A 22,085-nucleotide genomic window follows, 5' to 3' on the forward strand; every position below is an offset into this window, starting at 1 on the left:
ACTGCTTTGCTTTATCTTGACCAGGTCGCAGTTGTCAATGAGAACTTGTTCTCAACTGGCCTACCTGCTTAAATAAAGGTGATATATATATATATATATATATATATATATATATATATATATATATATATATATATATATATATATATATAAAAATTAAGTGTTCTGTCTCACACACACACACACACACACACACAATTAACAAGGGGTCGTCGCTGCCTTTCAAAAACATGAAAGCAAATCAGGTCATCAGTAATCAAGGTCTCTACTAGCCCTAATCACAGTCTACTCTATAATCAACACAGAAAACGAGGGACAGGAGAGAGAGAGCAAGAAAGAGAGAATGAGAGAGAGAGAGTGAGAGAGCGATAAAGAGAGAAGGAGAGAGAGAGAGAGAACAAGAGAGAGAGAACGACAGAGACAGAGAGGTGTAATTGTCTTTGTTGAGCTTGGGGTATTTCAAAATAAACAGACAGAGAACGAGATTGAGCGAAAGACTCCATAGAAAGAAAATGAAAGACAATGAATACTGTAACTGATTAATAAAAAGCTTTCAGTTTAGCTTTTAGGATTGGGATATGCTGTCTGATTTTGTTCAGTGAAAATGTACATTACTGAAGAACCCTGCATATGTGAAGGTCTAAGCCGTCAAACAGGGGAACATGTTAGCCGTCTGTCAGCGGACAGGGGAACATGTTAGCCGTCTGTCAACGGACAGGGGAACATGTTAGCCGTCTGTCAGCGGACAGGGGAACATGTTAGCCGTCTGTCAGCGGACAGGGGAACATGTTAGCCGTCTGTCAGCGGACAGGGGAACATGTTAGCCGTCTGTCAGCGGACAGGGGAACATGTTAGCCGTCTGTCAGCGGACAGGGGAACATGTTAGCCGTCTGTCAGCGGACAGGGGAACATGTTAGCCGTCTGTCAGCGGACAGGGGAACATGTTAGCCGTCTGTCAGCGGACAGGGGAACATGTTAGCCGTCTGTCAGCGGACAGGGGAACATGTTAGCCGTCTGTCAGCGGACAGGGGAACATGTTAGCCGTCTGTCAGCAGACAGGGGAACATGTTAGCCGTCTGTCAGCGGACAGGGGAACATGTTAGCCGTCTGTCAGCGGACAGGGGAACATGTTAGCCGTCTGTCAGCAGACAGGGGAACATGTTAGCCGTCTGTCAGCGGACAAGGGAACATGTTAGCCGTCTGTCAGCGGACAAGGGAACATGTTAGCCGTCTGTCAGCGGACAGGGGAACATGTTAGCCGTCTGTCAGCGGACAAGGGAACATGTTAGCCGTCTGTCAGCGGACAGGGGAACATGTTAGCCGTCTGTCAGCGGACAGGGGAACATGTTAGCCGTCTGTCAGCGGACAGGGGAACATGTTAGCCGTCTGTCAGCGGACAGGGGAACATGTTAGCCGTCTGTCAACAGACAAGGGAACATGTTAGCTGTCTGTCAGCGGACAGGGGAATATTATTTTTATTTAACCATGTAGGCCAGTTGAGAACAAGTTCTCATTTACAACTGTGACCTGGCCAAGATAAAGCAAAGCACTGACAAAAACAACTACACAGAGTTACACATAAACAAACGTACAGTCAATAACACAATAGAAAAAATATATGTACAGTGTTTGCAAATGTAGAAGAGTAGGGAGGTAAGGCAATAAATAGGCCATGGAGGCGAAATAATTACAATTTGGCATTAACACTGGAGTGATAAATGTGCAGATGTTTATGTTTATGTGCAAGTAGGAGGCTTTGTTGCGAATTAGAAAGCTGATTCTAGATTTCATTTTGGATTGGAGATGCTTAATGTGAGTCTGAAAGGTGAGTTTACATTCTAACCAGACACCTAGGTATTTGTAGTTGTCCACATATTCTAAGTCAGAACCGTCCAGAGTAGTGATGCTAGTCGGGCTGGCGGGTGCGGGCAGGGATCGGTTGAAGAGCATGCATTTAGTTCTTCTAGCATTTAAGAGCAGTTGGAGGCCACGGAAGGAGTGTTGTATGGTGTTGAAGCTCGTTTGGAGGTTTGTTAACACAGTGTCCAAGGAAGGGCAAGATGTATACAGAATGGTGTCGTCTGCATAGAGGTGGATCAAAGACACTGCCGCAGTAGTTTATGTGTCGGGGGGCTAGGGTCAGTTTGTTATATCTGGAGTACTTCTCCTGTCTTATCCAGTGTCCTGTGTGAATTTAAGTATGCTCTCTCTAATTCTCTCTTTCTCTCTTTCTTTCTCTCTCTCGGAGGACCTGAGCCCTAGGACCATGCCTTAGGACTACCTGGCATGATGACTCCTTGCTGTCCCCAGTCCACCTGGCCGTGCTGCTGCTCCAGTTTCAACTGTTCTGCCTGCGGCTATGGAATCCTGACCTGTTCACTGGACGTGCGACCTGTCCCAGACCTGCTGTTTTCAACTCTCTAGAGACAGCAGGAGCGGTAGAGATACTCTTAATGATCGGCTATGAAAAGCCAACTGACATTTACTCCTGAGGTGCTAACTTGCTGCACCCTCAAACAACTACTGTGATTATTTTTATTTGACCCTGCTGGTCATTTATGAACATTTGAGCATCTTGGCCATGTTCTGTTATAATCTCCACACGGCACAGCCAGAAGAGGACTGGCCACCCCTCATAGCCTGGTTCCTCTCTAGGTTTCTTCCTAGGTTTTGGCCTTTCTAGGGAGTTTTTCCTAGCCACTGTGCTTTGCTTGCTGTTTGGGGTTTTAGGCTGGGTTTCTGTACAGCTGTATCAGCTGATGTACGAAGGGCTATATAAACAAATTTGATTTGATCAAAGAATCACCAAGCAAGAGCGACATCATTGATGTATACAGTGAAAAGAGTCGGCCCGAGAATTGAACCCTGTGGCACCCCCATAGAGACTGCCAGAGGTTCGGACAACAGGCATATGCACAGCAGAGTACACAATACACTCATTCAGACGGTAGTGTGTGTGTGTGTGTGTGTGTGTGTGTGTGTGTGTGTGTGTGTGTGTGTGTGTGTGTGTGTGTGTGTGTGTGTGTGTGTGTGTGTGGTATAAGCAGCTCTGGGTAATGAGTGAGAATTGTCCCAGCAGTGTTAGCAATAACTACCAACAAGTCTCTCTCTCACCTCCATCTCTCTCTCTCTCACCTCCATCTCTTTCTTTCTCTCGCATCTCTCCTTTCTGTCTCTCACCCTCTCTCTCTCTCTCTAGCATCTCTCTCCTTCCTCCCTCTCTCTCTCTTTTTACAGGCATTAAGTGCAGGTGTTATGTGCCTTTTAAAATAAAATGTTCATCTGAGTGCTTGTGTGTGTGTGTGTGTGTGTGTGTGTATTACTGTAGGAAGTGCAGTGAATGCATAGACTACTCTGTAACTGTTATTTAGTAGATATTCTCTACAGTCATTTGTTGCTTTATTCCTCTCAGCATTTTAAGTTAATACTCCCTCTGTGCTATGAGAAGGGAAAGGAGAGGAGAGGAGAAGAGAAGAGAAGAGAAGAGAAGAGAAGAGAAGAGAAGAGAAGAGAAGAGAAGAGAAGAGAGGAGAGGAGAGGAGAGGAGAGGAGAGGAGAGGAGAGGAGAGGAGAGGAGAGGAGAGGAGAGGAGAGGAGAGGAGAGGAGAGGAGAGGAGAGGAGAGGAGAGGAGAGGAGAGGAGAGGAGGAGTCTGGCAATAGAGAGGGGAGAGGAGAGAAGGGAAGGGAAGAGAGAGTGAAGACAGTAGTCGGGAAATAGAGAAGGTGGAGAGAGGGAGATAGTACTGTGTCTGTGTGAGAAGATGTGTGTTAAAAGAGAATAGATAGAAAGAGAGGGAGGGGGAGGAGATATGGGGGAAGCAACAAATCTGCAAAACTTTACTGAGGAAAAGTAATTCTGTTACCTCATACTTTTTGGTAGGTGACATTCAATGATGTATATAAACCCTGGGTAGCTGACGCTGTGTCTTGGCCAATAAGAGCCATTATTAAACTCCTCCTTTCCAGGCTTTGATTAATGGAAGTGAATCAGGGAAAACTAGATCCCCACATTAAAATACCCAACTTGTCAACAATGTCACAATGTGAAACATATGTATGCAGCAAGCGCCGATTAAAGGGATGAGGGACGACATTTCATATGGAAGTATTGACATTATTAGAGTAGAACATGTACTTTTTGGTCTATTTTGAGAGACAAACTGCTCAGATTTTGGTACTGTGTAACCATAGCAACGCATGTAAATATATTACAAAACGCAATTCATTTTTACCGGCTTTACTTTACATCAGATTGATCTTAAATCGGTCAGCAATACTGAAAACATATTATAATGGATGAACTTCTCTAGTTGTACATTATTGTTGCTTTGTAGTGTAGAGAGGTGATCAACATGTTTTCATTTCAACAACTACAGCTTTTGGATGACACATACGTTTTATTTTTCATTGTCCTTGAAGCATAACATTGAAATAGTGTAAATTCCCATGAATTCCTATGGAGGCTGTTCCTTAGGAGTATGGTAATGACGAACAGAGGAGAGGAGAGGAGAGGAGAGGAGAGGAGAGGAGAGGAGAGGAGAGGAGAGGAGAGGAGAGGAGAGGAGAGGAGAGGAGAGGAGAGGAGAGGAGAGGAGAGGAGAGGAGAGGAGAGGAGAGGAGAGGAGAGGAGAGGGTGGAATGGAAAGGTGGGGAGAGGAGAGGAGAGGAGAGGAGAGGAGAGGAGAGGAGAGGAGAGGAGAGGAGAGGAGAGGAGAGGGTGGAATGGAAAGGTGGGGAGAGGAGAGGCAAGGCACACATACTCGAACGTGACCTTCTCTCATGGCTTTGCAGTATTAATGTCTCCACCGGTCTGCTTATCAGTGAGGTGTCTAGATCTTAAATTTTTTTCAATGAAATGTAATGTAAGGCAAATTCCTGGACTGTGTCCCATATGGCACCCTATTCACTACATAGTCCACTACTTTTGACCAAGCTCCTATATAGTGCACTACTTTTGACCCTGCAGGACTCTTAGGACCATGGTCAAAACTACTGCACTGTCATGGCATGCCCTTGGGGGGAGGATCATAGGTGCCCCCCCCCCCCCCCCTCTCTCTACAGTTTTATGATGGTCATAAATACCTGCAGGAAAACTCTCTCTCCCTACTCTCAGAAACTTGAGTTAAATCCCTTTGTTACCACAGAGAGGGACGTTGCAGTACGATAACACTAAAAGGCTGAATAATTCAACAGTATTTCTATATCCCAGACATTTGGAATGGTCCGTGGGTATTTAAAGAACAATCCTGTAGAATTTGTTCATCATTTGTGACGTAACTAAAGACAGTATAACAACATAAGTGTATCTCTGAATGTGTATATTTCCCAGTTGTCAGGGTCACATCCAAATGTGGGGGAACGTATATGATTAAATATGAAACTATCTGTGGGAAGATGTAATAGGATCATTTTTTTTCATATGAAGTCACACCCACGTGAGCAGACAGACAATACATCGGCGTCATGGAACGCCCCCCTTTTCCAGAGTGTATAAAACCCACTTCCGACAAAATGCACATTAGGCCAACGAGACCAACAATGTGAGCTGAGAGGGAGGTAATGGCTAGACCTCTGAAACCTCAACAGAGAAGAAGAACATCTCTACAAAACTAAAGACTACACAGGAACATTCATTCTGCAGCTCTTTAGGTACTTTAGTCTGGTAAATGCAACCGAGAACCAATGGGTGGTACTCTGAAAGATCCATTCTGGAGAACATTTCCTATGTACGCCTGACGTATCCATATTTAACAGACACTTCGAGAACAAAGGGAACAAGCTACAACTACGAAAGACTTTGATCTCTGGTGGACAAACCAGAGACTTTCTGTCGACTGACTCTCCAGCAGACGGACTGGCGATTTCAACAGAGAGACAACAAAGGTATACACTCGTAAATATGTCAAATGCAACCTCTTTTCTAATGAGCGGCTGTTCATGTGCAAAGTACTAGCATTTCCATGAGCCTAGTTACCAGCTGTGTGTACGATAGTAGAGTCCTTTGTCTTTTCTCCCGCTCTTTCTCACATGCCCCTCCCTTTTAATTTGGTGTAACAAGCCGTCATATCGGTTTAGTCCACTAGGGACTTTTCATTCTATCATGTTAGCAACCAATGTATAACCTATCCTGTGTGTTTATGTACTTCTGTGTGATTATTTAGTTACTTAGTAAATAAGTAATAAAGCCAATTGGTATATCGCTGATTCATAATTTATGCTAGCGTTCGTGCAGATATCCAAGAGTTTGCGACATTCGGAATATGACTGATGAGGTAATAGATGAATAAGTGACTGTAATCGATAAGATATGAAAATATATGAAGAGAGTTAAATTCGGGAAAGAGTAACTCTTTAAACAACACACACGACAGCACTGTGTAGGGAATAGGATGCCATTTGGGATGCAGCCCTAGTAACCGACAACTAGATAAAACTCTAGTTGTCGATTTTAACACTCAAATGAATGTAGGATCCTTTTAGCCAAACCTCTAGCCTTAGAATCACAACCTAATTGGTTTTGCAAAGGGAATAGAGAACATCAGTCGGTAATAAGCAGTGTGTGTGTGTGTGTGTGTGTGTGTGTGTGTGTATGTGTGTGTGAGTGTATGTGCATGTGTGTGTGTGCGTGTGTGTGTGTGCGTGTGTGTGTGTGTGTGTGTGTGTGTGTGTGTGTGTGTGTGTGTGTGTGTGTATGTGTGTATGTGTGTGTGAGTGTATGTGCGTGTGTGTGTGTGCGTGTGTGTGTGTGATTTAAGGTAAGATAGGGTAAAGCTCAGTCTTATTGCAGTGATGTATCTTCTGGCTGAGCGTGTCTCTTATGCATTAATCATACTCTGTCTCTCTAACACCAGAGATAGCAGGTTACCACGGGGACAGACATATCAGTTCAGAGGACTCTATTTATACGCAGCAGACATGATAAAGAGATAAGTGTGTGTGTACATGTATCTCTCTACCTGTTGCTGACTGTATATATCCCTCTTACATATGCGTGTATCTATCTATATATGTAGATGTGAAGTCAGCCCTAGACGCTGATCTTGGGTCAGTTTTGCATCTTCCCCACTAATATTTAAGGTTTGGATTGCGTGAAGGGAAACTGATCCTAGATCTGAACCTAGGGGACACTTCTATTGATCTCCTCTACCTGCAGTCTTGTCGTGGGTTGGCCACATATCCGGGGAAGGCTCCCTGTGTGATATCGCGACACATCTTGCTGTCCCTGTCGGAGGGCAGCAGGGTACCAGCTCTGATCATCAGCCCCAGGCAGTGGTCAAAAGTGTTCCTCTCCTCAGGACCGTCCTCAGTGAAGAAACAATGTCCCAGAGCATCATAGCCCACCACGTCCTTTACCTGGTAAGACAGAGAGAGGGGGGAGGGAGAGAGAGGGGAGCGAGAGAGGGGGGGGGGGAGGGTGGGAGAGAGAGAGGTGGGAGGGACAGAGAGGAGGGCGAGAGAAAGTGAGGGGGAGAGAGAGAGAGGGGGCAGGGAGAGGGGGGAGAGAGAGAGAGGGAGGGACAGAGAGGGGGTGGGAGAGAGAGAGAGGGGGGAGGGAGGGAGAGAGAGAGGGGGAGAGAGAGAGAGAGGAGGAGAGAGAGAGAGAGGGAGGGAGAGGAAGGGAGAGAGAGAGGGGGAGGGAGAGAGAGAGTGAGTGAGGGAGAGAGAGAGTGAGTGGGGGAGAGAGAGGGGGCGAGAGAGAGTGAGTGAGAGAGAGAGAGAGAGAGAGAGAGAGAGAGAGAGCGAGAGAGAGAGAGAGAGAGAGAGAGAGAGAGAGAGAGAAACACCAGGGTTGGGGTCAATTCCATTTAAATTCCAGTCAATTCAAGGAGTACGCAGAATTTCCAATTCCAATACCTTCAATGCTTTTCAATGAGGAACATTTGGAATTGGAATTTGGTTTAGTCCTACTTTCTGAATTGACAGGAATAACCCCAACCCTGACAAACCATGCACACATTTATTTTGAATGGCACAGATGCATGTCTGAAGGAAGTGGTTTTCCTTCTATGTCTCTTCTCTGTCATCTGCACTGGGCTAAAAACCCAATCTCAGCAGATGGTGTGAAACACATCATTCCACTGAGCTACACCATTTAAAGAAAGATATTACTCTGCCTGCCACACTAGCTAGCTAGCTTATCTCACCTCTTCTTTGTGATTGGTTCCTGGAAGTCTCCTCATTTGAGAACAGTTCACCAAACTAAAGACTGTATTAGCCTGCTGAGCTAAATCATGTGGTGCTAACCCCCGTCTTCATGTCTATGGAGATATTCTGACATCTGATGAAGGAAAGGAGACCAGGGCCTGAGGAGACCTGGGCCTGAGGAGACCTGGGCCTGAGGAGACCAGGGCCTGAGTCTCAAATGGGACCCTATTCTCTATCTAGTGCATTATTTTAAACCAGGGCCCATAGGGACCAGGGCCCCTATTCCACTATGTAGGGAATAGAATAGGGTACTAATTGGGCCGAAGCCGAAGCAGAGAGATAACATCTCAGAGAATTCAGTATCTCACCATCTATCTTCCATTTCCTTCTAACGCCTGAAGAGTGACAGGACACAGTTGTGTTCTATCCAGTTTGTACCCAATTTTCAGGAGCCTTGGTTTAGATACGCCATGTTGGGTAGCAACAGCACATCTCCTCGTTATGGCAACGGATAGATTCTCTGATTGCCGTGGCAACACAACAGGACACCTTTAACAACCCTCCAACACATACGCACGTGCACGAGGTTGGGCGAAGATGAGCTTGCATGAGCCCACACACACACACACACACACACACACACACACACACACAATCCCACCTTAGTCTCCGACAGACTGTTCTCATAGAATTCTAGCTAGAAGCAATTATCTTCTTTTGTGCGTAATTCTATTTATTTGCTCTGTCTGTGACCCTGTAACGTCCACAGATCATCATGTCCCTGGGTTCACAACAGTAATTAGCAACATGCATAATCATGAATATGGTTATTATCATCATTAGAATTCCGTAGGTGGCTTGGATTTTTAGCAAAGACAGTGAAATGACACCACAGGTAAGTTTCCTGAAACCCTTGTAGCTCAACCTGGATAAAGTTACAAAATTCCAGCAACTTTCCCAAAATTACCAGGTTTTCTAGAAGTCCTGGTTCAAAGATTCCCGGAATCAGGATTTCTGAAAAACCTGGGAATTTGGGGAAAGTTAGCAGAATTTTTCAACCCAAGATGTGGAGGGTTATAACGTCTCTCAACAACTCAGCTACAGCCCTTAGAGAGTAACGCTAATAAAATGGATGTGTTTGACTGTACTTTTTCTGTGCCTCCGTGAACGGAAGAAACCTGTCAAGTGAGGTTGGAAAATCTTTCTGTGAATGTGCTAACCCTACTGATTCAGTTCAATGACTTTACACCTGGGATCCGAAAAACAGCTGTCACCCTGCCACTTGTTTGGTATGCAGCTTATATTTGGGGTTCTGCTGGGGTAAGACAGTTGATCTAACAGAAGACCTCTTTAACCACACACACACACACACACACACGGTGGAGAGGCTGGGCGAAGGCGGGTGTCGTCATGACAACTGAATGGCCGACCAGCAGCACTTTTATACACTCAAATGTATGGAACCAAATGTCCAAGTGTGTGCATGCATATAACTCACCAGTAGGCCGTTAGAGCCGTGCACAGTGACACAGCGGGAGAAGGTGTGGTGGATGGACAGATCGCTGACGGAGGTGGGGGGATCGTAGCCTCCCTTCTGGTCCACGTCTCCGTTCATATGGAAGTGGACAGGGTAGTGACCCATAGACTGTTGACCCATGTGCTGCAGCTCTACACCGGACACATGCACAGACTTAAAGCCACGCTCCACCTGGGAGGGAGATATGTGGGGAGAGGGAGAGAGTGAGACAGTTAGAAAGTGAGACCGCCAGAGAGTGAGACTGCTAGAGAGTGAGATCGTTAGAGTGAGACCACTAGAGAGTGAGACCGCCAGAGAGTGAGACCGCCAGAGAGTGAGACCACTAGAGAGTGAGACCACTAGAGAGTGAGACCACCAGAGAGTGAGACCGCCAGAGAGTGAGACCGCTAGAGAGTGAGACCGTTAGAGTGAGACCGTTAGAGTGAGACCACTAGAGAGTGAGATCGCCAGAGAGTGTGCCAGCCAGAGAGTGAGACCGCTAGAGAGTGAGACCGCTAGAGTGAGACCGTTAGAGTGAGACCACTAGAGAGTGAGATCGCCAGAGAGTGTGCCAGCCAGAGAGTGAGACCGCTAGAGAGTGAGACCGCTAGAGTGAGACCGTTAGAGTGAGACCACTAGAGAGTGAGACCACTAGAGAGTGAGATCGCCAGAGAGTGTGCCAGCCAGAGAGTGAGATCGCTAGAGTGAGACCGTTAGAGTGAGACTACTAGAGAGTGAGACCACTAGAGAGTGAGACCGCCAGAGAGTGTGCCAGCCAGAGAGTGAGACCGCTAGAGAGTGAGACCGCTAGAGTGAGACCGTTAGAGTGAGACTACTAGAGAGTGAGACCACTAGAGAGTGAGACCACGAGAGAGTGTGCCAGGCAGAGAGTGAGACCGCTAGAGAGTGAGACCGCTAGAGTGAGACCATTAGAGTGAGACTACTAGAGACTGAGACCACTAGAGAGTGAGACCACTAGAGAGTGTGCCAGCCAGAGAGTGAGACACGAGAATCTGAATGTGAAAGAAACAGTGAAAGTGTTTAGGTTGTGCCGTGGTGGAGATCTTTGTGGGCTATACTCGGCCTTGTCTCAGGATGGTAAGTTGGTGGTTGAAGATATCCCTCTAGTGGTGTGGGGGCTGTGCTTTGGCAAAGTGGGTGGGGTTATATCCTTCCTGTTTGGCCTTGTCCGGGGGTGTCCTCGGATGGGGCAACAGTGTCTCCTGACACCTCCTGTCTCAGCCTCCAGTATTTATGCTGCAGTAGTTTATGTGTCGGGGGGCTAGGGTCAGTTTGTTATATCTGGAGTACTTCTCCTGTCCTATTCGGTGTCCTGTGAGAATTTAAGTGTGCTCTCTCTAATTCTCTCTTTCTCTCTTTCTTTCTCTCTCTCGGAGGACCTGAGCCCTAGGACCATGCCTCAGGACTAACTGACATGATGACTCCTTGCTGTCCCCAGTCCACCTTGCCGTGCTGCTGCTCCAGTTTCAACTGTTCTGCCTTATTATTATTCGACCATGCTGGTCATTTATGAGCATTTGAACATCTTGGCTATGTTCTGTTATAATCTCCACCCGGCACAGCCAGAAGAGGACTGGCCACACCACATAGCCTGGTTCCTCTCTAGGTTTCTTCCTAGGTTTTGGCTTTTCTAGGAAGTTTTTCCTAGCCACTGTGCTTCTACACCTGCATTGCTTGCTGTTTGGGGTTTTAGGCTGGGTTTCTGTACAGCACTTTGAGATATCAGCTGATGTACAAAGAGCTATATAAATACATTTGATTTGATTTAGAGAGTGAGACCGCTAGAGAGTGAGACCGTTAGAGAGTGATACCGCTAGAGAGTGAGACCGCTAGAGAGTGAGACCGTTACAGAGTGAGACCGCTACAGAGTGAGACCGCTACAGAGTGAGACCGATATGGTGAGACCGCTAGAGAGTGAGACCGATATGGTGAGACCGCTAGAGAGTGAGACCGCTAGAGAGTGAGACCGATATGGTGAGACCGCTAGAGAGTGAGACCGCTAGAGAGTGAGACCGCTAGAGGGTGAGACCGCTAGAGGGTGAGACCGATATGGTGAGACCGCTAGAGAGTGAGACCGCTAGAGAGTGTGACCGATATGGTGAGACCGCTAGAGAGTGAGACCGCCAGAGAGTGAGACCGCTAGAGAGTGAGACTGCTAGAGAGTGAGACCGATATGGTGAGACCGCTAGAGAGTGAGACCGATATGGTGAGACCGCTAGAGAGTGAGACCGCCAGAGAGTGAGACCGCTAGAGAGTGAGACCGCTAGAGAGTGAGACAGGAGAATTTGAATGTGAAAGAAGCAGTGAAAGTGTGAGAGATTGAGTAGGAGACAGATAAAAAGATAGCGAGAGTTTCCATGCATGAGAGACTAATCAAATCGTTTCCATAATTCTTCATTAAAATGTGGTTGACTAGAATGTAATGGGAAGAATTTGCAGGCAGTGGAGATGGACGTGGCTCCATTCCATACTAGCTGTGGATCTTCTCCTGGGTTGCGTCCCAAATGAGAGCCCTGCATTTCCTGGTCAAAAGTACTGCACTATTATAGGGTGGCATTTGGGACACAGCCCAGGTCCTATGACTGACAGCTTCAATAAACAGCTGTCTATTGAACAGGATGCAGTCCAACTCATTCTAAAGACTATGCCAGTGTGTGTGTGTGTGTGTGTGTGTGTGTGTGTGTGTGTGTGTGTGTGTGTGTCTGTCTGTCTGTCTGTCTATCTCCCTCCTACATTGCGCTTCACACTTTGTTCCTGTGCTGTAAATAAAATGTGCCTTCATTTAGACGGAACTCAATCAAAAGAGCTTCCAAGAAACTTTCACTCATTGGAAATGTTCTGCCAAACCTAATTACAGTAATGGCAAACAACATAATACAAGAAACTCTCCCAATGTGACACTCCCTGTCAGCAAAGTGACAATTGTTTATTTGTGCAAACCTTAGCCTGCCTGCTTGCTTAAATCAGGGTTGGTATTTGGCTTTGATATTATTATTATGTGTGTGTGTGTGTGTGTGTGTGTGTGTGTGTGTGTGTGTGTGTGTGTGTGTGTGTCTGCCTGTCCTTCTGTCATAGAATCACACTGGCCTAATGACAGCCGACATACCACTGTCTTAACGATGATATTACAGATGTCATTGACAGATTGCGTCACCATATGTCATCTGATGACAGTCATGACCCAAACCAGATCATTACTGTAATAATCTAGTTGGCTGGCGTGTGTGACAGTCTCAGCCCTCTCTGTCCTAACTGTGCTCCCCTGACTCTGGGCGTCTAGCCATGCTAGACGGGGATGGAAGGGTTGTACTTTCTAACTAAACATCTGATTATAACTAAACTCTAGAAACTTTTCCCTTACCCTCACCTAACCTGTAAGGACAATAGATGAGCTCAGTTTCTTAATGTAACCTTTATGTTAACTGGACAGTATAGCCCAAAACAATAGCCCATTTCTTCTGGTGAAGGCCTCAAGGTACTGAATAAACAGACCAGAAAGACATGATCAGGGCTGCAAAACTCTGGTAACCTCACAGACTGTAGCCCTTTCCTACAGACTGTAGCCCTTTCAATGACCTTGAGGCCTCATGGGTGGAAGGTTACGAATATTATTCATAATTAATAAACATTATTTCAAAAACCCGCCGGAAATCAGGTGTTTCTATGTCAAGCGGTTTTGTTATATTTCAGTCGTCTGTAATGCATTTGAAGTGTAATATTGGGATGCAAACTCAACATTTAACACATTTCAACTGTATATCTGACATGGTACAGGTGTCTTCTTTTTTTATCCCATAACCATGTGTGTGAGGTGTATACTTTGTTTCAAAGTAGAATTGTTTAAGAATAACAAGAAACACTCTGTGTGACCTTGATTTAACCCACCGCTGTAAAAGGTTAAGGAAGTTAAGCCCTACACACAATATCTACAAGTTTGGATCAGTGGAAGGATAAATAAAAGATGAAAGTAGATGGAAGGACAAAGAGAAGATGTATGGGTTTATGGAAGGATGAAGAGAAGATGTAGGGATTTATGGAAGGATGAAGAGAAATTGTAGGGGTTTATGGAAGGATGAAGAGAAGATGTAGGGGTTTATGGAAGGCTGAAGAGAGGATGTAGGGGTTTATGGAAGGATTAAGAGAGGATGTAGGGGTTTATGGAAGGATGAAGAGAGGATGTAGGGGTTTATGGAAGGATGAAGAGAGGATGTAGATGTTTATGGAAGGATGAAGAGAGGATGTAGATGTTTATGGAAGGATGAAGAGAAGATGTAGGGGTTTATGGAAGGATGAAGAGAAGATGTAGGGGTTTATGGAAGGATGAAGAGAGGATGAATGGGTGGACGGATGAATAAAAGATGTAGGGGTTTATGGAAGGATGAAGAGAAGATGTAGGGGTTTATGGAAGGATGAAGAGAAGATGTAGGAGTTTATGGAAGGATGAAGAGAAGATGTAGGGGTTTATGGAAGGATGAAGAGAAGATGTAGGGGTTTATGGAAGGATGAAGAGAAGATGTAGGGGTTTATGGAAGGATGAAGAGAAGATGTAGGGGTTTATGGAAGGATGAAGAGAAGATGTAGGGGTTTATGGAAGGATGAAGAGAAGTTGTAGGGGTTTATGGAAGGATGAAGAGAGGATGAATGGGTGGACGGATGAATAAAGTGAAGGTGTAGATAGAGGGATAAATAGATAGATTGGAGGGGTAGATTCTAACAATTAATGACATGTTAATTAAATGACCTTCACGTGTCCTCCAAAAGTGTCAAAGGCGAAGAACTTGCAGGCCTCGTTGCCATAGCAACCAGGTTCCATCTCGCCGCGCACCAGGATGTTGCGACTCAGTAGGCCGACCTCTGCCCTCATGTCCACCCCATCCACCTCCTCACCCATGTGGAGGAACACTGGCTTACCTACACACACACACGCACGCACACACATAAAGAGTTAGAACACATCTGGCAACACACATAGACATACGAATGCACATGTGTACACACACACACACACACCAGGGTTTCCGTTAGCAGGTAATTTCCGTCTTTTGGCCGATAAAATAAATGAAAAGCCGATAAAATTGGAGTCAGCCAAATTGTCCGGGGCTGGTCTGCTGCTGAGGAGAGTGAGAGAGGAGCCTTGGCCTAAGATACTGTTGATTGTGAAGATGGAGCCTTTTTTCATCAAAGTAAAATGAAAATTAGAGAGTAGTGAAAAGCCTACATGGCGGGGCGCCAGACTGCCACCATTTAGTCTCGCTGGGCGAGTTAAAACATGTATTGGTCTCATCTGTGCGAGCTGCACATTACTTTACCTCACTCAAAACGTCTTTGTTTTTATGAGGGTGAAACCATGATTTGGTGAAACAGTAAATTACATTATCCTCATGATTCCTGTAATGAAAGTGTCTGCCTACCTGCCCCTGTTTCGCTGGGGCCTGCTGCTATGTTGAGCGAGGCACTCTCTCTCTCCTTTTCAGAGGGAAAAATGCTCCAGGAGAAAGAAAAGTTATGTATAACACTTTTAAATCCAATTGTGGGGAAAACACAGCTATCCTGTTGTCAAAGGTGGAGAGAGGATGTTCTCAGCTTTCTGTAGATATACTTTTTATTTCTTCGAGCGCAAAAGCAACTATTTTACAAACAAGATATTTGCTATGAAACTATTCTACAAACAAGACATTCAATATGGCTGTGAGATATGGAGCACACTAAATGTGGATTGACCATTGCGAGTGCATAGATGTTTGTTTTTACATTAAATGTACTGTAATAGCAGTGGTGGGTATTATCTGTAGAGATAGTGACATAGTAGTTGGGTTTTGTTTTTACATTAAATGTACTGTAATAGCAGTGGTGGGTATTATCTGTAGAGATAGTGACATAGTAGTTGGGTTTTGTTTTTACATTAAATGTACTGTAATAGCAGTGGTGGGTATTATCTGTAGAGATAGTGACCTAGCAGTTGGGTTTTGTTTTTACATTAAATGTACTGTCATGACGTGGCCCTCTTTGGGGATAGCAAGTACCATCCTCCTCTCTCTGCACCATCCCCCTCTCTCTCGCACTACCTCTCTCTCTTCCCCATACACCCAGGCTCTGTTATCGCAGGTCATAAATTCCTAGAGGAGTCTCTCTCCTCATGGCCAGAGTGCAGAGAGAGGTTTCAAAGGAGAACAAAGGAACCTCTTCTCCATCATTACCATCACTCTGTTTATACAAGAGTCTCAGTTGTGAGGCTTGCATCTAATTGTTGTATAAAATGAATGAGTAAAAATGAAACTATTTGGGAAATTATTATTATTATAAACTGTTTATTCAATGACACCCCAATTTCCTTTGGAGTTTAACTAAGTCAAAGGCCCGCCCCATGAGCACAGACATTGATCTGGTGTCATGGGACAGCCCTTTTCTACTGTTCTGGCTATAACCCCCTCCTTGGGAATTTCCATTTAGACCAGTACCTCGATCACAGAGGGAGATATGGTTTGAGTGGAGATCCAAGCTTACCTTGATTACCTAGAGGGATAAGGATTGAGTAGAGACCATAAATCTGAGTATAAGCTAAGGTTGTAATGGTTGTTGAAACTCTGAGACTATCGATACCTACAGAATAAGAGCAAATCTTTGATACTAATTACTAGTCTGCAGCTAGGAATTCTATACCATTGAATGCGAAGGCCGACAACCGCCGAAACATCTAGTCTATAACAACATTTCTGAATGGGACTCTGAAGTATCCATTCTAACCACGAATAATGAGCGGATGAACTTCCAACAGAAAGAAGGACGATTCCAACAGAGATCACGACAACACACTGAGCGTAAATATATATATTGATTGCAATTATTCCCGAATGAGTGAGCATTCATGTGCAAAGGATTAGTATTTCAATTGTTATAATTATCAACTATGTAGTTAGTGTCTTTTGTCTTTCGTGCCCTTCTCAGTCCCTTTGTCTACCAAGCCGCCATACCGGTTAAGCCCACTAGGGCACATACCCTATCATTTCCTTGTAACCATATCTACTTTGTTTGTTTGTTGATACATTTCTGTGATCATTTAGTTAGTTAATAAATAAATGATTGAGACAATTGCTGTATGGATGATTCATAGTGAAGACTGGGTTCGTGCAGATAACCAACAATTTATGACGTTTGGAATGAGACTAATATGAGGTAAAGAATAATTCATTCATTAGAAGACTAATTGATCCGATATTAAAATATCTGAAAGTTATATTAGGAAAATTATAACTTTGTAATCTGAATATTTTCCTTGGTGCCCCGACTTCCTAGTTAATTACATTTACGTGATTAGTTTAATCACATAATAATAATTACAGAGAATTGATTTGATAAAATAACAGTCTTCAGTTTAATGATGCCAAAGACACGACAGTACTGTTAGATTAATACATGGTTACTAGCGGTGGGTATTATCTGTAGAGATAGTGACATAGTAGTTGGGTTTTGTTTTTACATTAAATGTACTGTAATAGCAGTGGTGGGTATTATCTGTAGAGATAGTGACATAGTAGTTGGGTTTTGTTTTTACATTAAATGTACTGTAATAGTAGCGGTGGGTATTATCTGTAGAGATAGTGACATAGTAGTTGGGTTTTGTTTTTACATTAAATGTACTGTAATAGTAGTGGTGGGTATTATCTGTAGAGATAGTGACCTAGCAGTTGGGTTTTGTTTTTACATTAAATGTACTGTAATAGCAGTGGTGGGTATTATCTGTAGAGATAGTGACATAGCAGTTGGGTTTTGTTTTTACATTAAATGTACTGTAATAGCAGTGGTGGGTATTATCTGTAGAGATAGTGACCTAGCAGTTGGGTTTTGTTTTACATTAAATGTACTGTAATAGCAGTGGTCGGTATTATCTGTAGAGATAATGACATAGTAGTTGGGTTTTGTTTTTACACTTACTCAGGTGGTGAATTTGGCCCAAAAAATTGGCCTATAATATAGGAGCATATTAAGATGCAAATTCATCTCTATTGAAAGAAATACAATCAGAAAATTCTGAGCACTGTTTTAACAGTAAAATATAACAATATCATAATTGTCAGCTCAAAATGCATGACAATCACTGGGTTAGGTTGGTCATTCAAATATTTAGAATCAGAACATGAAAAGATGACGAAACAACGTATTTCTTCAACAACATCTCAGTAGCCTAACACACTTTTTAATAAAGCACTGTGAATTTTACAGCAATTTGTTTCTATTGCGTAATGCCGCAAATGTTTTTGATTGTGCCACCAAATCATGGGCTTGTGCCACCAACTGAAAGACTTAGTGTCACCAGTGTCACCATGGTAACATGTTAGTCTGGAGCCCAGCTACAAGGGAAATGTCCTCTGTATGGACAAGTTTGAATATTGTAGTGAACTAAGATGAGATGGATGTTGAAGCGGCCAAATGCAGTCTACTGTGCAACTGGCTATTCAGGTAGGATGCCATTTTGGACCTTTAAAAAATATGTTTTTATTTTTGTGTGTATTTATAATAATTTGTTTTATCATTATTATTACTGTATATTATAGTTATTATTCTATACCTATTTATTAATATAAATATGCAAACAATGTTTTGTTTAATTCTGTTGAGATATTTTTCTGATTGAACATTCAGGCCTACCAGAGTTACTACTATAATATAAAATATAATGCTGATCTTGATACAAAATATTCCGAAAATGAACGAATTAGCTTTCTTCTGTATGCCAATATCTGTATAGCAGATGCAGTATGCTAACTGACCAGAATAAATACCTTAATGTCGTTGTCTTAAAGCATATTTCTATCTCTGGGGCCCTAAGCTTCCTAAATAGTACTATCATTAAATAGTACCCGCAAAACACCAGTCTCAACATCAACAGTGAAGAGGCGACTCCAGGATGCTGGTCTTCTAGGCAGAGTTGCAAAGATAAAGCCATATCTCAGACTGGCCAATAAAAAGAAAAGATTAAGATGGTCAAAAGAACACAGGCACTGGACTATCTGTCGCCTCTTCACTGTTGACGTTGAAGCTGCCACTTGAGGACCTTTGAGGCGTCTGTTTCTCAAACTAGACACTCTAATGTGCTTGTCCTCTTGCTCAGTTGTGCACCGGGGCCTCCCACTCCTCTTTCTATGGGGAGGCAGGTTGCAAGATCAAATCCCTGAGCTGACAAGGTAAAAATCTGTTGTTCTACCTCTGAACAAGGCAGTTAACCCACTGTTCCTAGGCCGTCATTGAAAATAAGAATTTGTTCTTAACTGACTTGCCTAGTTAAATAAAGGTAAAATAAATAAAACAATTCTGGTTAGATCTTCAGCTTCTTGGCAGTTTCTCGCATGGAATAACCTTCATTTCTCAGAACAAGAATAGACTGACAAGTTTCAGAAGTAATTTTGAGACTGTAATCGAACCCACAAATGCTGATGCTCCAGATACGCAGCTAGTCTAAAGAAGTCCAGTTTTATTGCTTCTTTAATCAGGACAACAGTTATTAGCAGTGCTAACACAATTGCAAAAGGGTTTTCTAATGACCAACTAGCCTTTTAAATGATAAACTTGGATTAGCTAACACAACATGCCATTGGAACACAGGAGTGATGGTTGCTGATAATGGACCTCTGTACGCCTATGTAGATATTCCATTTAAAAAAATCAGCCGTTTCCAGCTACAATAGTCATTTATAACATTAACAACATCTACACTGTATTACTGATCAATTTGATGTTATTTTTAAATGGACAAAAAATTGCTTTAATTTCAAAAACAAGGACATTTCTAAGTGACCAAAACTTTTGAACGGTAGTGTATATATTAATATTAATATCATACAGTGGACACCTACACCTATAGGTCTATGCATCCAATGCCCTGATGCATTTAGTGCTCTGACTGCTGAACCATGAGGTGGACAATTATTGTTTTAGAAAAGTAAAAACCAATAAAGCAATAGGCTTAAAGTTTAGCATATTCTACACACCCAAACACAAGGAATAGTTGTTTGTAATTAGTTAGGCTGTTTTTAAGGACATGTAAATGTGGCTCATTTGGTCAACATCCCTCGTCTATTGATGGTGCTGGCTTCGTGGGTGGAAGCCCTAATGGGTTATGCTCCCAATCCATATGTCTGATAAATTTAAATCTTCCCTGACACACACACACTGTATGTACGCGCACACACACACACACACACACACACACACACACACAAAAGCACTTGCCTGGAAGATGTGAGACCATCACTCTCAGAAGGCAACCAGAGAATGTTTTAGTGTTGTTCTTTAGAGTCAATTTACACTAGTGGGAGAAAATTGCCCTGTGATTTTAGAAGGCCTTTTAGGCTGAAAGTGGAGGGAGAGAAACTAGAGTGCGTGCTTTTGTGTGTGTGTGTGTGTATGCAGGTCCTCTAGAAGTTGGGAGACAGCATCAAAACCGGCCACTAGGGGCAAAAAACAACATTAAAAACTAGTGCCCCACACTGGGATTGAACCCAGTGGTTTCTGTGTGCCTAAATTTAACACATTGGTCACAGAATGTCGTCACTCACTCACACAGGAATCGGTCTGTGAAGGATTTGTCTGTATTTGAATGTGATTGTCTGTCTCTTCAGACATCTCCCTTTAGTCTGAAGATGTCAACACCTCACAGCTGTCACCAGAACCACTCTGTAGTTGGCAGGGCCGCAGACCAAACACACAGAGAGAAAGGGTGAGACATGGGAAGAGATTTAATGGAGGGAGTTTGAGGAAGATGATGAAGGTGGGTGTTAAAGGTCACAGAATGAGTCTGCCAGTCCAGCTACTGGGGAGCTAGATATATGACAGATGACAACTATTAGAGGGGGATTGAGAGAGGAGAGGAATATACACATCACGAGATGAGAGGAGAGAAAGGGAGAGAGGAAATTAGAGAGTGAGAGGAGAGGTTGTGACAAGAACAGCCCACTGTCTGTGACATCTAATGATCCAAGTAGATACTAAAGAAATATTAATGAGTTCAGAACATTCACTTTCCCCAGGTTCAGTCTTCTCTCCTCACTAATGGCATCATATTACATGATTTCTTAAGAGGAGAAAAACATGAAAAAATAACAAGACAAAAAGAGAGGAATCTAAGAAAAGAACAGCTCCTACTGCCCGCCCACACACTAGACACAAACACTACAGTCATTAAATGCCAAAGAGTTATTGAAGAAAAAGAAGAAGAAAGGGAATTAAATGAAAAATAACAGTAAAAGAATCAGAGACACAGCTGGTCACCCACGCATCTCAACCCTCCTTTACTGATAAAACCTTTCTGTGCACAAAGAAAGTGACTGGATCACTTCTCAGGATTTACTCATCAGTACAATAAAGACTGACAGCAATCTCGCACCCATTGTCTCTCTCCACCCTCTTTCTCTCTTTCCTCCGCTCCTGCCCCCGTCTCTCCCAAATGTTAATGATGCGGAGGAGACAGGCAGAGGTAGATACCTGGGTACTGTTGGTTCTGAAATGGTCTGCCTTGAGGGAGCCGTTGGAAAGAATCACGGCCACCTTTTGCCCTGTTACTGGCGCTCCCCTGACAACACTGACGAACTGCATCCTCCACTGACGAACGGAGAGAGTTGGAGAACATACCGTGACCCTATTAGGAATGAGAATTTGTCTGTGACTGTTTATATAACTGTGTCTGCCAGCCTAACTGCCTGCCTGTTTGAGATTACCATGGTCAAAAGATTTAATTTGGATATACACATTAATATTATTGTGAACCACATGCAGAGACACATTATCAACTGTCCCTGAAAATGCATCATTAGCCACACACACACACACTTTCCAATTAAAAGAATCTCTCTCTCTCTCTCTCTCTCTCTCTCTCTCTCTCTCTCTCTCTCTCTCTCTCTCTCTCTCTCTCTCTCTCTCTCTCTCTCTCTCTCTCTCTCTCTCTCTCTCTCTCTCTCTCTCTCTCTCTCTCTCTCTCTCTCTCTCTCTCTCTCTCTCTCTCTCTCTCTCTCTCTCTCTCTCTCTCTCTCTCTCTCTCTCTCTCTCTCTCTCTCTCTCTCTCTCTCTCTCTCTACGCACTGGCCACGCCCACATGCAAGACAGAAATAGCAGACACACTGTATATAACTTATTAACTGACTGCCTACCTTTATCCAAACGGGCTTATGTTTTGGTGTCATGGCCTTCATCAGAGCCTTGGGTAGACTAGCCTCTGCCTAACTCTTTAGACATCCACAACAAGAGCTTCTAATTGTGCATCACTGGAGGGCTACGAGCGGAATGAATAAATACAGAAATTAAATTAATAGGTAGATCGAAGTTGAAAGGGGTTAGTGATGAGCCAGAGTCTACCTTTCATTAAAATAGATTGAACACACACACACACACACACACACCTAATTAATAGGC

General features: G+C 43.7%; 1 protein-coding gene across 7 annotated transcripts in view; it reads right to left on the bottom strand.

Annotated features, from left to right (window-relative positions):
• Positions 1-22,085, bottom strand: part of LOC118964944 (cell migration-inducing and hyaluronan-binding protein) — a 165,993-nt gene that overhangs the window by 19,263 nt on the left and 124,645 nt on the right. For all 7 annotated transcript variants that reach the window (XM_090239145.1, XM_090239151.1, XM_090239146.1 and 4 more), the window contains 3 exons: positions 14,425-14,594; positions 9,645-9,854; positions 7,149-7,354 (listed from right to left, as the gene is read on the bottom strand). In XM_090239145.1, coding sequence (XP_090095271.1) covers positions 7,149-7,354; positions 9,645-9,854; positions 14,425-14,594 — 586 coding nt within the window. The remainder of the gene's footprint in view (positions 1-7,148; positions 7,355-9,644; positions 9,855-14,424; positions 14,595-22,085) is intronic.

The sequence above is a fragment of the Oncorhynchus mykiss genome, chromosome 6 (assembly GCF_057628025.1).
Source record: "Oncorhynchus mykiss isolate SJ-2025 chromosome 6, ASM5762802v1, whole genome shotgun sequence".
Classification (NCBI taxonomy): Eukaryota; Metazoa; Chordata; class Actinopteri; order Salmoniformes; family Salmonidae; genus Oncorhynchus; species Oncorhynchus mykiss.